Source organism: Phaseolus vulgaris, chromosome 2, assembly GCF_051622355.1.
Source record: "Phaseolus vulgaris cultivar YP4 chromosome 2, ASM5162235v1, whole genome shotgun sequence".
Taxonomy (NCBI): domain Eukaryota; kingdom Viridiplantae; phylum Streptophyta; class Magnoliopsida; order Fabales; family Fabaceae; genus Phaseolus; species Phaseolus vulgaris.
Window position 1 is genome coordinate 30,039,966 of NC_143499.1, and position 11,818 is coordinate 30,051,783.

The window sequence follows — 11,818 nt, forward strand, 5'->3', positions numbered from 1 at the left end:
ATTTTAAAATTAAAATTAATAAAATTTCATGGTTACCTAACATTTGTCTAGTTTGTCTGAAAAAAAATGTCCAACAATAAATTAAACTGGGCAAAATATAATCTGTCCATTGAAATTCTTAAAATATTAAATACAGATTTTTGTATTATTTTGTCACTCTAAACTTTTGAACTTTAAAGATATATATTTTAGGTGTTTCAAAAATTTATACATATTGATCTTTAATGGTAATAACACTAGATGGAAAAAAATTGTACAGATGATGGTCTTAATAGTGTTGATTATTATATTTAATAAAAAAAAGTGTGATAAAGTTGTCATGTATATAAGTTTATTTTTGTCGTTAGTACTAATGAAATCTAAAAGGTATGTTTAAATTTCAAAGGAATCAAAATAATATAATTTTTTATAAAAGTATTTAGTGTAATTAAATTTTAATATCTCGATTAGAGATTAAGATATTTCATTTTATAGTATATAAGCGGGTGTAAACTTTACTTCATAAGCTGATTTGGTTTAAACTTAAAGTTCACTTTTTAATATGATATAAGATCCATTTAAAGTCGAACTTAACTAGAGATTTTGTTAGTCTTACCAAACCATCTACTATCGGATCGTTATTGGATCATATATAAATATATAGTCTCATACACAAACAGTCACTCTCCGCGTGAGAAAATGTGTTAGAAAATTCACATAGATTAAGTGCAAACATTACCTTATAAGTCGATTTAAGTGCAAAAATTACCTTGTAAGTCGATTTTATGAGTTAGTTTTGAAATTATTTTTCAATATTCATATAAATTATTTTTTTAAGAATTAATATTAAACAAGCAGTAAAAAAATAATTATTATAAAAATATTAAAAATAACCATTTATCTAAAAATATATAAACTAAAAACACTCTTTTCGCAAGAATAAATATGACAGACAATGCCATTATTAGAATTTAGAACACACATGAAGGGGTTGGAGAATAATTTATTAACGTCTGGAGCAGCAGCACCTAGAAGCATTAAATATTCATAATTATTTGTAGTAACAACTATTTTTAATTTTATTGTTCTTTGATTATTATTCCACTACAACAGAATTGATAACCGATAACAGTTTTAAAACTTACTTAGCAACTGTTAAAACTATGGTCATAAAACTACATAGTGAATTTGTAGGCTATGATGAGTTTATATGTCTATTTGTTGGTTGCGGCTCAACCCAACATGTAAATTCGTTTTTGAGCTAAACTCGATTTGGTGAACTTGATATTAAGCACGTAAAATAAAATAAAATAAAAAGCACCATACTATTAAAATCACAAATGATAATAGAATGTTAAAAAAAAATGTTAACTCTTAGTAATTAACAAATAGGTTGAGAATCATGTTGCCCCAACAGGAAGAAAATGTTCTGTAGGAAGTGTAAGAGAAAAAAAAAATAATGTAACATGAATACTTTTTTTGTGTTGTTAAATTTAAATGAAAATCACAGGAACTTATATGTAATCGAGAACTATGTTTAATCAATTATCTTTTTTAAACCTATTATTTGATTACTTATTTTTAAAATTTATCTCAATTTATTACAAGAAAAATATTATAATAAGTTATTTATAAATATTTTCATCCATATAATTTTGCACTTTATATGCATATAAATGATTTCAAGTTAACTATTAATAATAAATTAGTTGTATTATAAATAAAAAACATTATAGTATATTTATTTTCAATTTAATTTTTATAAATAATTTAATTCTTATGTTTTTAAAATAAAATAGCTTTTTTTTTCAAAAAAAAGGTTCTTATACTGATAATCATTTAAATTAAAATCTGTTTCTTGTTTGATTCTTTTGAAAATATCAGTCATGCCAATGTGATAATATCCAAATTTTATATAATTTTTCAGTTATATGTTTTTTTCTAGTTATAATTGTTTTGTAAGTTTTTTTTATTTATTTCAGAAACTAATAAAATTTATTTTAAATAATAAAGATTCTCACATGATAAATAAAAACTTCAAATAAAATCTAAGGTCATTGTTTAACAAAATTTACAACCAGAGCAAATCACATTTCTTATATAAGGAATGAAGTTAGTGTAAACATTTCCAAAAATGCTTATGACCAGTTAAACAAATTTTAATTATTTTTAAGAAAATGATTCCGATATTCATGTTTTCCAAGAGTCTACATATGAGGTAGTGACAGAATTGTCATTCTACTACATATAAGCTCATAATGGACCTACTCTTTACAAAGCAGAATTGAACAACTGCACAACAAAAATAAATCTTTTCCACTGCATAGCAACTGCAAAACATATCAATTGCAGAATAAATCATAATCAACTGCATAACAAAATAAATCTTTCCATAATATTGAAATTTACTGTATTTTTCACCTACTACTTCAAATCTAAAATCATCATCTACTGAAATATTTCAAAACAAGCTCCTGGATTGTAAAACAACACCCACTAGTAATCCACTGCCAAGAGTAGAGCTTAAAATATTTCAACCATTTTCCACTTCCCTCCGAATGTTGAAAACATTTGAGAATTTTGGGCCAACCCTATTGACCACCAAACAATAGAAAACTATATAACATGCCACCTGATTCTATTATCTGAATCACAATTAAGAAATCCCAAACTTCTATTGCTCCATCAACTCAAGCACTAAACTCACCTGGAGAAGAATTCACATTCAAAATACAAGTGAACTAGAGTTTTGACTTCCTTATAAGGTACCTCTAGACATGACTTCAATGGTTGGAGTAATACCTCTATATGCTTGTTCTTAAGGGAGAAATCAATCTTGAGCTAGCTTCCAAATACAAGATTGAACCTTGAGTAAGTGTCATAGAACCTTATCCAGCCTAAATTTCGATAATAGAACCTTATATGCGATTTAACCAAGTAAGTGTGTCTATGTAATAAATAAATCATTTTCATGAAAGTTGAAACTTTATAAAATGAACTCAAATTTAAACCATTCATTGACGCTGGCTTCATATATTGGAGCTTATTGCGGAAAATCCTTATTAGTATATGACTTTAGAGGAGTTTTACAGTGTAATTACAAGATAGAATACTGACATAAAGTCTCCATAAGATTCAAGTTTTGATATGACCATCCTAAATCATCCTCTGAATGTTGTCAGTAAAATTAACCATAGTTTCAAGACTGTTATCATCTGCAACAATGAAGCACCAAATTAAAATCACAGATTTTCAGAGTTGAGACACATTATATGCACAAAACTAATATTCAAATGCGTCCTGGCACCAGTCATAGTTAGTTACAATGAAAGATCTACAATTTAAAGTAGGAGACACCACTAACCAAGTTTGGGGACTGTATGCCCTCTGGGGTGATGAATCACAACAGGATTCTGGAATGCTCCCAACAAAGCAACGCTCTCTTCCTTCATGAAATCTTTCTCCCCTTCACCACATAATAAGAATAGAAGATACAATACAACTTTCAAAGTTAAATGTAAAGGAAAATTTGCTTAAGCAGAATCACATATGAGGGACTTGAAATTACCAATAATGTGAAGAGATAAGCAATCAATTGGTTTTGAAAATGCATTAGAAGCCAATTTAGGCATTCCAAACTTGTTTCCACCAAACTTGGCACCAGATATCACAATCAAAAACTTGATCTTGTCTACCTTCCCAAGTGCTACACCCTATAAAAGTCATCATTCCCTTTAGTGAAATCAAATGCAGTTTTAACTAATTTAGCCTACTTAGAGCATCTCTAATGCCGCTGTTTACAAAAGTTGCTTAAAATGAATAGCATTGCTCAACAAAAATTGACATATAAGAAACATAAACTATTTTTATTTTAAAAAAATGTACATTTTCAAGTTAACAATCATCGTCAAGACAAAGAAACAAAGCTATACACCCATTTAAAAACTTTAGCATTAGAGTTAAAACTCAAGTATTCATTCTTTGACAATTTAAGAAATAAAACCGTATAAGCAAACCATGCTTCATGCTTCGTAGATACTCATTGAAAACTCAAATATTCATTCATTCTTTCACCAAAAGGGCATCATCAAGGAAGGAAAGATGAACTTAATATATAAAAGAGAAAGTGTAAACAGTAATAAGATGAGTTTCTTGTTCAGTACCTGCGCTTGCATTCCTGGCAATGCAGCCGCTAAAATTGCTCCCTGAGAGACAACATTCCTTATGTGTCAAAATTGTATAAACAAAAGATTACAAAAAGTTCACAAATAACATTGTAGCAGCAAAGTCCGCACCTGAGAGAAACCCAATACACCATCGAAAGGACCATTTTTGAGCATGTAATCTTCTATGTATGCTAAACAGGCTTCGAAGTTTCTATACTCAGAGAAGTCCTGTACATGAAAAGATAAACGTTAGCAGCATACTAGGATAATGTCGGTGGTGGGGATTACTAAGATGGACAGTCTTGTCTCTACAACAACCTCATTGGCTTGGAACCATTCATAGTAAGGAGGATCGAAAATGCCTTCAACGTCAGATCTTCCCTGCGCGGGAAATTGGCCATCGAGGAACACGAGGTCCAATTTTTGTATCACTGGTTCTGGCCATCTTAAGACTAGCTGCTTGAGGATTTCGCCACTGGTTCTGAATCCGTGGAGACACAGGATTCTGGGTTTTCTCTGGGTTTGGTCTTCTTCCATAATGCTCAAACTTTGACAGCAGATTATTGCTCAGGGTGCTTTCATGAAATCAAAATGAAAATTAGTACCAATTTCTTTAGATTTGGGCAAAATGTAAGGGCCGGCGCCGCCGAACCCATCATTTAATAAAATTGTAAAACATTGTAATTTTTAGATTTCATCTTATAAAATCAACTCAATCTAAATAAATAAATATATTTCAAATTTAAATTATATTATTATAATTAATTTTAATTTGAAATATAATAATTTAATATAGAAATTATAATGCATATATATGTTTAAATAAAATAACATTATTTTTATATTTTAAATAATTATTATTATTTTATAAAAAGATTATGTATAAGGCTATTTATAGGCCGAACCTGTTTAAATATATTACAAAAATAATTCAGTTTAATTTATATTATAATTTTTTGTAATTGAACCGTTTGATTATGTAGTTTTTTCATGTGTTAGCTACAAGACACTAGTCTATTTCAGCACAAATAAAAATAATTTATATATCACTCAAAGGATAGTTCTCGTAATTTATTCTCATGAAAGGTGTTTCCGTCTGTTGACTCGAACAATAGTCTTTGTCCCTCCTAACTCCGTCTGAGAATTGAACTTTCTTGATCGAAGAATCTCTCACCTGCAAAGACAAAGGGCGTCTTGACGGTCGTTTGCACTCCAACGCTCAAGTCAGTATAAGGGCAAAGAAAGACCAAGTGTATAAAGTAGTTTCAGTCTTAGAAATTGTGTACCTTGCTAGGATTCTTAGCACCCTTTATATAGGTTGAAACTAGGGTTTACCTTCGCTCATTTACCCATATCTAGGGTTCCTTCGAGAATGTCCCTACGCCGCTATTACATAATCTTAGCGTAATCTGATACATTGAACTTCCCTTAACTGGAGTGCAACGACTAACAGAATGGTCATCTGGGTACCAACTTGTGCACCTAATCTCTGGGGCCATCTATTACGCGGGTGTCTTAAGTATTCACGTGTCATGCATGCAGCTCCCTTCGGAAACCCTAACCCTAATGGGCCTTAGCGCCTCCAAGGACTGTTTACTCGTGTCGCGCCTGAATGCACTATACACACCACCTGCATGGATCCCTCGTGACTTAGGTTTTCCTTATATCTGTCGTTTTAACTGATAACTTAGTATAATTCTAGGGTCCACCTTACGTGGTCATATATAACTGTTCTGACCGTCAACATCCGATCTCTTCCTATTCTGGCAAGGTCTGATATCGATCTCCAACTTCGAGGTCTATGGTACTAGTGTCCGAACGCTGACCCACACCCTGATATGCGTATCTGGGACCCACCTTGTGTGGCCCATCTTTGCTATCAGGCACCGATGCGCGACGTCTGAGATCAGTCTCTGAAGTCGATGACCGATGACTGGTCGATACAAAAAGAAAAATAAATTATTAACATGTAGCATGATTAATCCGATTATAAAAAAAAATCCCATAAATTATTACATGCTAATATTTTTTTAAAAAATTATGAAATTGTCATGAATGTTATATCCTCATTTATTTTTTTAAAAAAATTCCTTACATAGAAGTAGGCCATTCAATTCTATATATATATTTGAAATTTGTAGTATATGTTGGTTATTAATTCAGATTTTATTATTATTAATTCTGATTTTATTACCCTTAAACTATTTTACCGTTATATTGCATTAATGGTCAGTTTACAGGCCTGTTAGTATTCTTATTTTATAGCTTCCAGTAATTGTAATTTTATTATATATATATATATATATATATATATATATGATTGAGTAAATCAAAATGAATAAGATCAGTTTTACAATTTTGTGCAATTACGTTCAATAGTTGCTACAACCTTTTGCCTTCTCTTATTTCCTTCAATTAATTCCTACAACTGGTATCAGAGTCAGTCTGTTATCATAAACTCTACCCAATTATCAGTCCCTATCCTTGATGGAAAAAATTACAATCGGTGGTGTGTGCAGATGAAAGTTTTGTTTGATTATCATGAGTTATGGGATGTCGTTGAGAGTGGAGTGTTTGCATTAGCTGCTAATGCAACTGAGGCACAACGAGTAGCGCATCGTGATCAGAAGAAGAAGAAGGACAATAAGGCTTTGTATCTCATCCATCAAGGGATGAATGACGAGACGTTTGAGCAGATAGAATGAGCAACAACTGGCAATGAGGCTTGGACAATTTTGTCAACCAATTATAAAGGTGATGATAAGATCAAAAGGCTGCGTCTTCAAACCCTAAGACGCCAATATGAATTGTTGCAGATGGAAATCACAGAGACTATTGATGTCTATATAAATAAAGTTCTTGCCTTCACAAATCAGATGAAGACCAATGGTGAAACACATTCGGAGCAGGCAAAGGTGGAAAAGATTTTGAGATCTTTAACTCCCAGATTTGAACATGTTGTTGCCGCAATTGAAGAGGCCAATGACATTTCAAAAATGACAGTAAGGTTATTGTTTGGTTCTCTACGAGCGCATGAGCAGCGGATGAATGACAATAAGATTGAAAAACCAATTGAACAGGCTTTAGAAGCACAAGCCTCAATTGGTAGCTCCTATAATAAACATGGTAGCTATTTCAGCAAAGGTCGTGGTGGCTAGAATCATGGAGGCGCTTGGCGCGGGGAACGTGGTCGCGGAGGACGAGGAGACATTTATAATAAATCAAATGTTGAGTGTTATAATTTCCATAAACGTGACCATTATGCAAATGAGTGCAGATCAAAAGGTGATAATCATGCTTCCAATTGTGCTCAAGAAGATAGCAATCACGAACAAGATGAAGAGGACCATGAAGTATTAATGACAACCACATCAAATGAAACTCCAAACAACCAGACTTGGTATTTGGATACAGGTTGCACGAATCATATGTGTGGTCAGAAGGAGCTGTTTGCAGATTTGAATGACTCATTTCGCACAAAAGTGAAATTCGGTGATGACAAGTTCATTCCAGTGATTGGAAAAGGGCAAATTCTTATTACATTGAAGAATGGTGATCACAGGTACAACTATGATGTTTTCTATGTACCTGACATGAAAAGTAATCTATTGAGTGTGGGACAACTGGCCGAAAAGGGTTACGTGATGCACATAGTTGAAAATAAATCTCAATTTTTTATAAAAAAAAGGTAATTTGATTCTTAAAATCTTTTTATCAAAAAACTGCATGTTTCCAGTAGATATTCATATGGGTGATTTCAAGTGCCTGAATGCAATAGTGAATAATGAATCGTGGTTATGGCATTTACGCTTTGGGCACTTAAATTTTCAGAGTTTGAAAAATCTTTCCAAAAGAAATTTAGGCTTTGTTTGGATTAGGGAGTGGAAATGAGGGAGTGGATTTGAGATGATTTGAAGAGAAACTGTAAAGAAAGTTAGGGTGTTTGGATTAAGGTAAAAAGAGGGGAAAGTGTAGGGAAAGTTTATAAAAGTTTGTGAGTGATGTGATGGATGTGATTGAAATTGTATTTTTTTTAATTGATAAAAATGTAACTTTACACATTTGCCCTTATATTTAAAAAATGATAAAAAAAATTATTTTGATTGATTATTTGTGAATTACATTTTTTTTAAATTAAAATTATTTTTTCGACAATTGAAACATTATTTTTGATACCGTGTTCGAGCTAACTTCGGAAAATTATAAATTATATAAATTTTTTGGATCATATTTATGATTGATAAACATTATTGAGAACAAAGTTGTAATTGTGAATTATTTATTTTTCAATTATAGTTGTATGCAATTAAAAGATTATTTTCGGTATGGAACAAATTATTTCTCATAATGTGTTGGATGTATAATTCGATAAAGGATTTTTTTTTTTAAGAAATAAATATTAATGTGTATTAATGCAGTATTTTAGTTTATTAAAGCAAAATTCATTGATAAATTTTGTGCATAATAATAATGATTCAGAAAATCATATGAATGATACAATGAAATATGTTTCATTCAAAATAGTCATGGAAGTCCTTAATTTGTTTAGGGATTCGTGTCATTAATAAGATTACAGATTCGAAAAGAAAAACACATATGCATAATAAAGTACAACCAAATTTTTACGTAGTTTAGGGATTTGTAGTCATTATCTTGACCAGCTTTCTCATTCTTCGCTCAAGAGGCAGGCCAAAGAGTTGTTTTACCGCATTAGGATGACCACACAAGAAGTCGTAACAATTATCTAACAAATCTCCATCTTGTATGTTCATCTCCACTAACATTTCCCAGATGTCATATTCAGAGTACTGGAAAGTCGATGTACGAGGAAGTGTGCGCGTGTGTTCACGAAATATGGAGTTTCGTTCTTCTTCTGCAACAACATGGCGTCTGTTATATTGCAGATTTTCTTCCGTAGCATTAGCCACTCGCTGTGATGACAAAGCGACAACCTTAGATGAAATGGCTTGTCGCTCAGCAATATGACATAACCTATCTGACTGATCAGTACCCCTCCCAAGGATATCAGTTAATCCTTCAAACCTTGTGTTAAGCCTTTCCAGTTGCAGATCAATGACGTCCACCATAGGGGCTTTTCTTTTTGAGCCTCTAGAAGAAGAAGTACCACCTGATGGCTGGGATGACTGAGGTGGCACCAATGGGGGTGTCAAATTAGGGTCAGGGCTGTATGAATCAACATTAGGATCAGCTGAGCGAGGAGTTTCACATTGAGTAGCATCCAATCCTGGCTCCTCTAGGATGTCCTCCATATTGTGATCATTAAGATCTACATTAAAATGATGAGACTGAGTTCGATTTGAGGACTGCAATGTTGTTCTTCCACCGTGGCCAGTAGCACGATCAAGCCCCCAAAGTCTTCCATCAACTTGTAGTGCCTGATGGGATTAACACGCCATTTTGCGGTCGAGGGCTTTGCCTGTTCATTAATGAAAAGAAATACACTCATAATCATAATTAGTGGTTAATGTATGCGATAAGTGAACATCAAGTTGAATATGTTACCTTTATCAACAAATCTCACACTTCATCCTCGGCCTCGAAAATTTTCGTGCTTGGATTCCAAGCAAAACCACTCAGTCCACTAAATAGATCATGGATCTCACGCCATTTGTCCTTAAGGCTTTTCTGCCTGTTCTTCACATTATTTTTTGTAATCCCTACCAATCCAGTCTGATGTAAGGATTTAACAATGTTTGTGTAACCCTGCGTCGTCCAACTACCATCAATGCGGTTACCCATAGATGCCTCATCGATCATGGCATTCAGCAATCGGAAATCCATGTCGGTAGTCCATTTTTTGTGTTCACGGACAACTGCAGATGACTCTGAAGCAATACCCTTCCCGTGATCCATGATAAAACCTAATAAAAAAGGTTAAACTTTTGCAATAACATAAATAGTTTCATACGTAAATATTAATAAAGGTGGAATGTCAACATTAAACCATGAAATTGTTCTTACAACAATATAAATATAAGTTCACGGATGTTACATAAAATTAATTATTACAATAACCTGTCCACATTTCATTCGCTATAGTATCCCTAATTTGTGACCCGAGCCTGTAGTCATCCTCACGAGTTTGCGAGTGTGACACATCTATATCTCCTTGCATCAACTCACGGTCAACTTCTTCCAACAAAGAGTCATCATTATCCACCCCGCGAAGAAAGTTATGAAGAATACAACATGCTAAAACAATATCGGTCATAGTGTCCACAGAGTAATGAGGCTCTGTTCCGCTAATGATAATTGGAAATCGCTTTTTGAGGACACCAAATGTTCTTTCGATAACATTTCTTAGTGAGGAATGACGATGATTAAATAACTCACGGGCATTTTGTGGACCTCTTCGGGAATACTCTTTTAGATGGTATCGAACTCCGCGATATGGAGTTATAACTTGGGTTTTGAGCATAAAACCCGCATCTCCAAGGTAGTATTTGCCTACAACCATCCATTAATAATTGTTACTTATAAGTGAATTTCATGTCAAAATCACAAGCAACAAATACGTTTTGCGTTGGCCAGTCTTTTCTTCCACGAAAACGAGGAGCATCAACTAGGGGGACTTTAACACGGACGTGAGTGCCGTCTATGGCACCCAAACAATCCTAATACACAACAACTTCACATTTATAAATAACTTGCATTGCATACAACATGAATTAAATATTTAACTATTGTTTCTCATATTCATACCTTAAAGTATGGGAAAAATCGATTGTTGTTTAAGATATGAGGTTCAACCTCAGTCCCAGCTGGTTGAATTAAGAACTCTCCATGCATCATCAATATTGCTTTCAAAACATTATGAAAGTGACGAGACACTGTTTCCCCGGACCGATGAAAGAAGAACGAAACACTTCGATTCTTGACGTTATAACCAATGATGTGTAAAAATTTAGCCACTTGTTCTTCAACTATAGATCGAAATGCATCTTTAACCATATCCGTTCCTCTTATTCGTTGACATAAATTAATAAATGCTTCCGGACTCATGCGAATAATGTCACGACATCTTTCAGTATGGACCAAGTACGACATCAATTCTTGTCGACGACGCTCTTTTTGTGGAATAAACTCCGGTATAGGATTATTTGTCTCGGTTAACACACGCAATACGTTCAATCCATATCCAATCATGCAAAGAATTGTCATTACTGCTACTTATGTCCGCAAATTGATTTGCTCTTGTATTTGTGAAACTAGTGTGAAATCAACACCAACTACATCGGGATTCATGTCATTCGTGCTAGACATCTCGACATTTTTGAAATACATAGACCAATGGTTATCGTTATCCATGGTCACAAATCCTTGACAATCATATAAGTTTAACTATTAGGTCTAAAGAACCACCTTTTAGAGAAATAATAATACTCAATTTTTTTTACTTTTAAAAAAAATTAAAATATTATATATAAACTCTGTAAAGTGTTATAATTATAGTTGTATTACAAATTCAAAATAATATTTATAAATTTTTTTTTACTTGATTTTAGGAAAAAATAAATATTATATATAAACTCTGTAAAGTGGTATAGTTATAGTTGTATTATAAATTCAGAATAATATTTATAAAATTCTTTTACTTGATTTTAGAAAAAATAAAATCTTATATGTAGACTATCTATAAAGTAATATTTTAA

The 11,818-nt window shown here is 32.5% G+C and overlaps 2 protein-coding genes and 1 long non-coding RNA gene across 3 annotated transcripts; all 3 read right to left on the reverse strand.

The window, feature by feature from the left end:
* Positions 1 to 2,325: 2,325 nt before the first annotated feature.
* LOC150029101 (uncharacterized) lies at positions 2,326 to 2,920 on the reverse strand. The gene is made up of 2 exons (XR_016518610.1): positions 2,782 to 2,920; positions 2,326 to 2,686 (listed from the first exon to the last, which is right to left on the reverse strand). It is a non-coding gene; the product is annotated as an uncharacterized LOC150029101 (long non-coding RNA).
* A 25-nt stretch (positions 2,921 to 2,945) lies between these two features.
* Positions 2,946 to 4,822, reverse strand: LOC137811335 (rhodanese-like domain-containing protein 6). Its single transcript, XM_068613026.2, has 6 exons — positions 4,464 to 4,822; positions 4,275 to 4,373; positions 4,143 to 4,184; positions 3,548 to 3,692; positions 3,344 to 3,445; positions 2,946 to 3,194 (listed from the first exon to the last, which is right to left on the reverse strand). The coding sequence occupies exons 1-6, from the start codon at positions 4,680 to 4,682 to the stop codon at positions 3,136 to 3,138; spliced, it is 666 nt and encodes a 221-aa protein (XP_068469127.1). The 5' UTR covers positions 4,683 to 4,822; the 3' UTR covers positions 2,946 to 3,135.
* A 4,610-nt stretch (positions 4,823 to 9,432) lies between these two features.
* LOC137809347 (uncharacterized) lies at positions 9,433 to 11,327 on the reverse strand. The gene is made up of 5 exons (XM_068610472.2): positions 10,869 to 11,327; positions 10,669 to 10,780; positions 10,182 to 10,613; positions 9,690 to 10,027; positions 9,433 to 9,582 (listed from the first exon to the last, which is right to left on the reverse strand). The coding sequence occupies exons 1-5, from the start codon at positions 11,325 to 11,327 to the stop codon at positions 9,433 to 9,435; spliced, it is 1,491 nt and encodes a 496-aa protein (XP_068466573.2).
* Between the last annotated feature and the right edge of the window lie 491 nt (positions 11,328 to 11,818).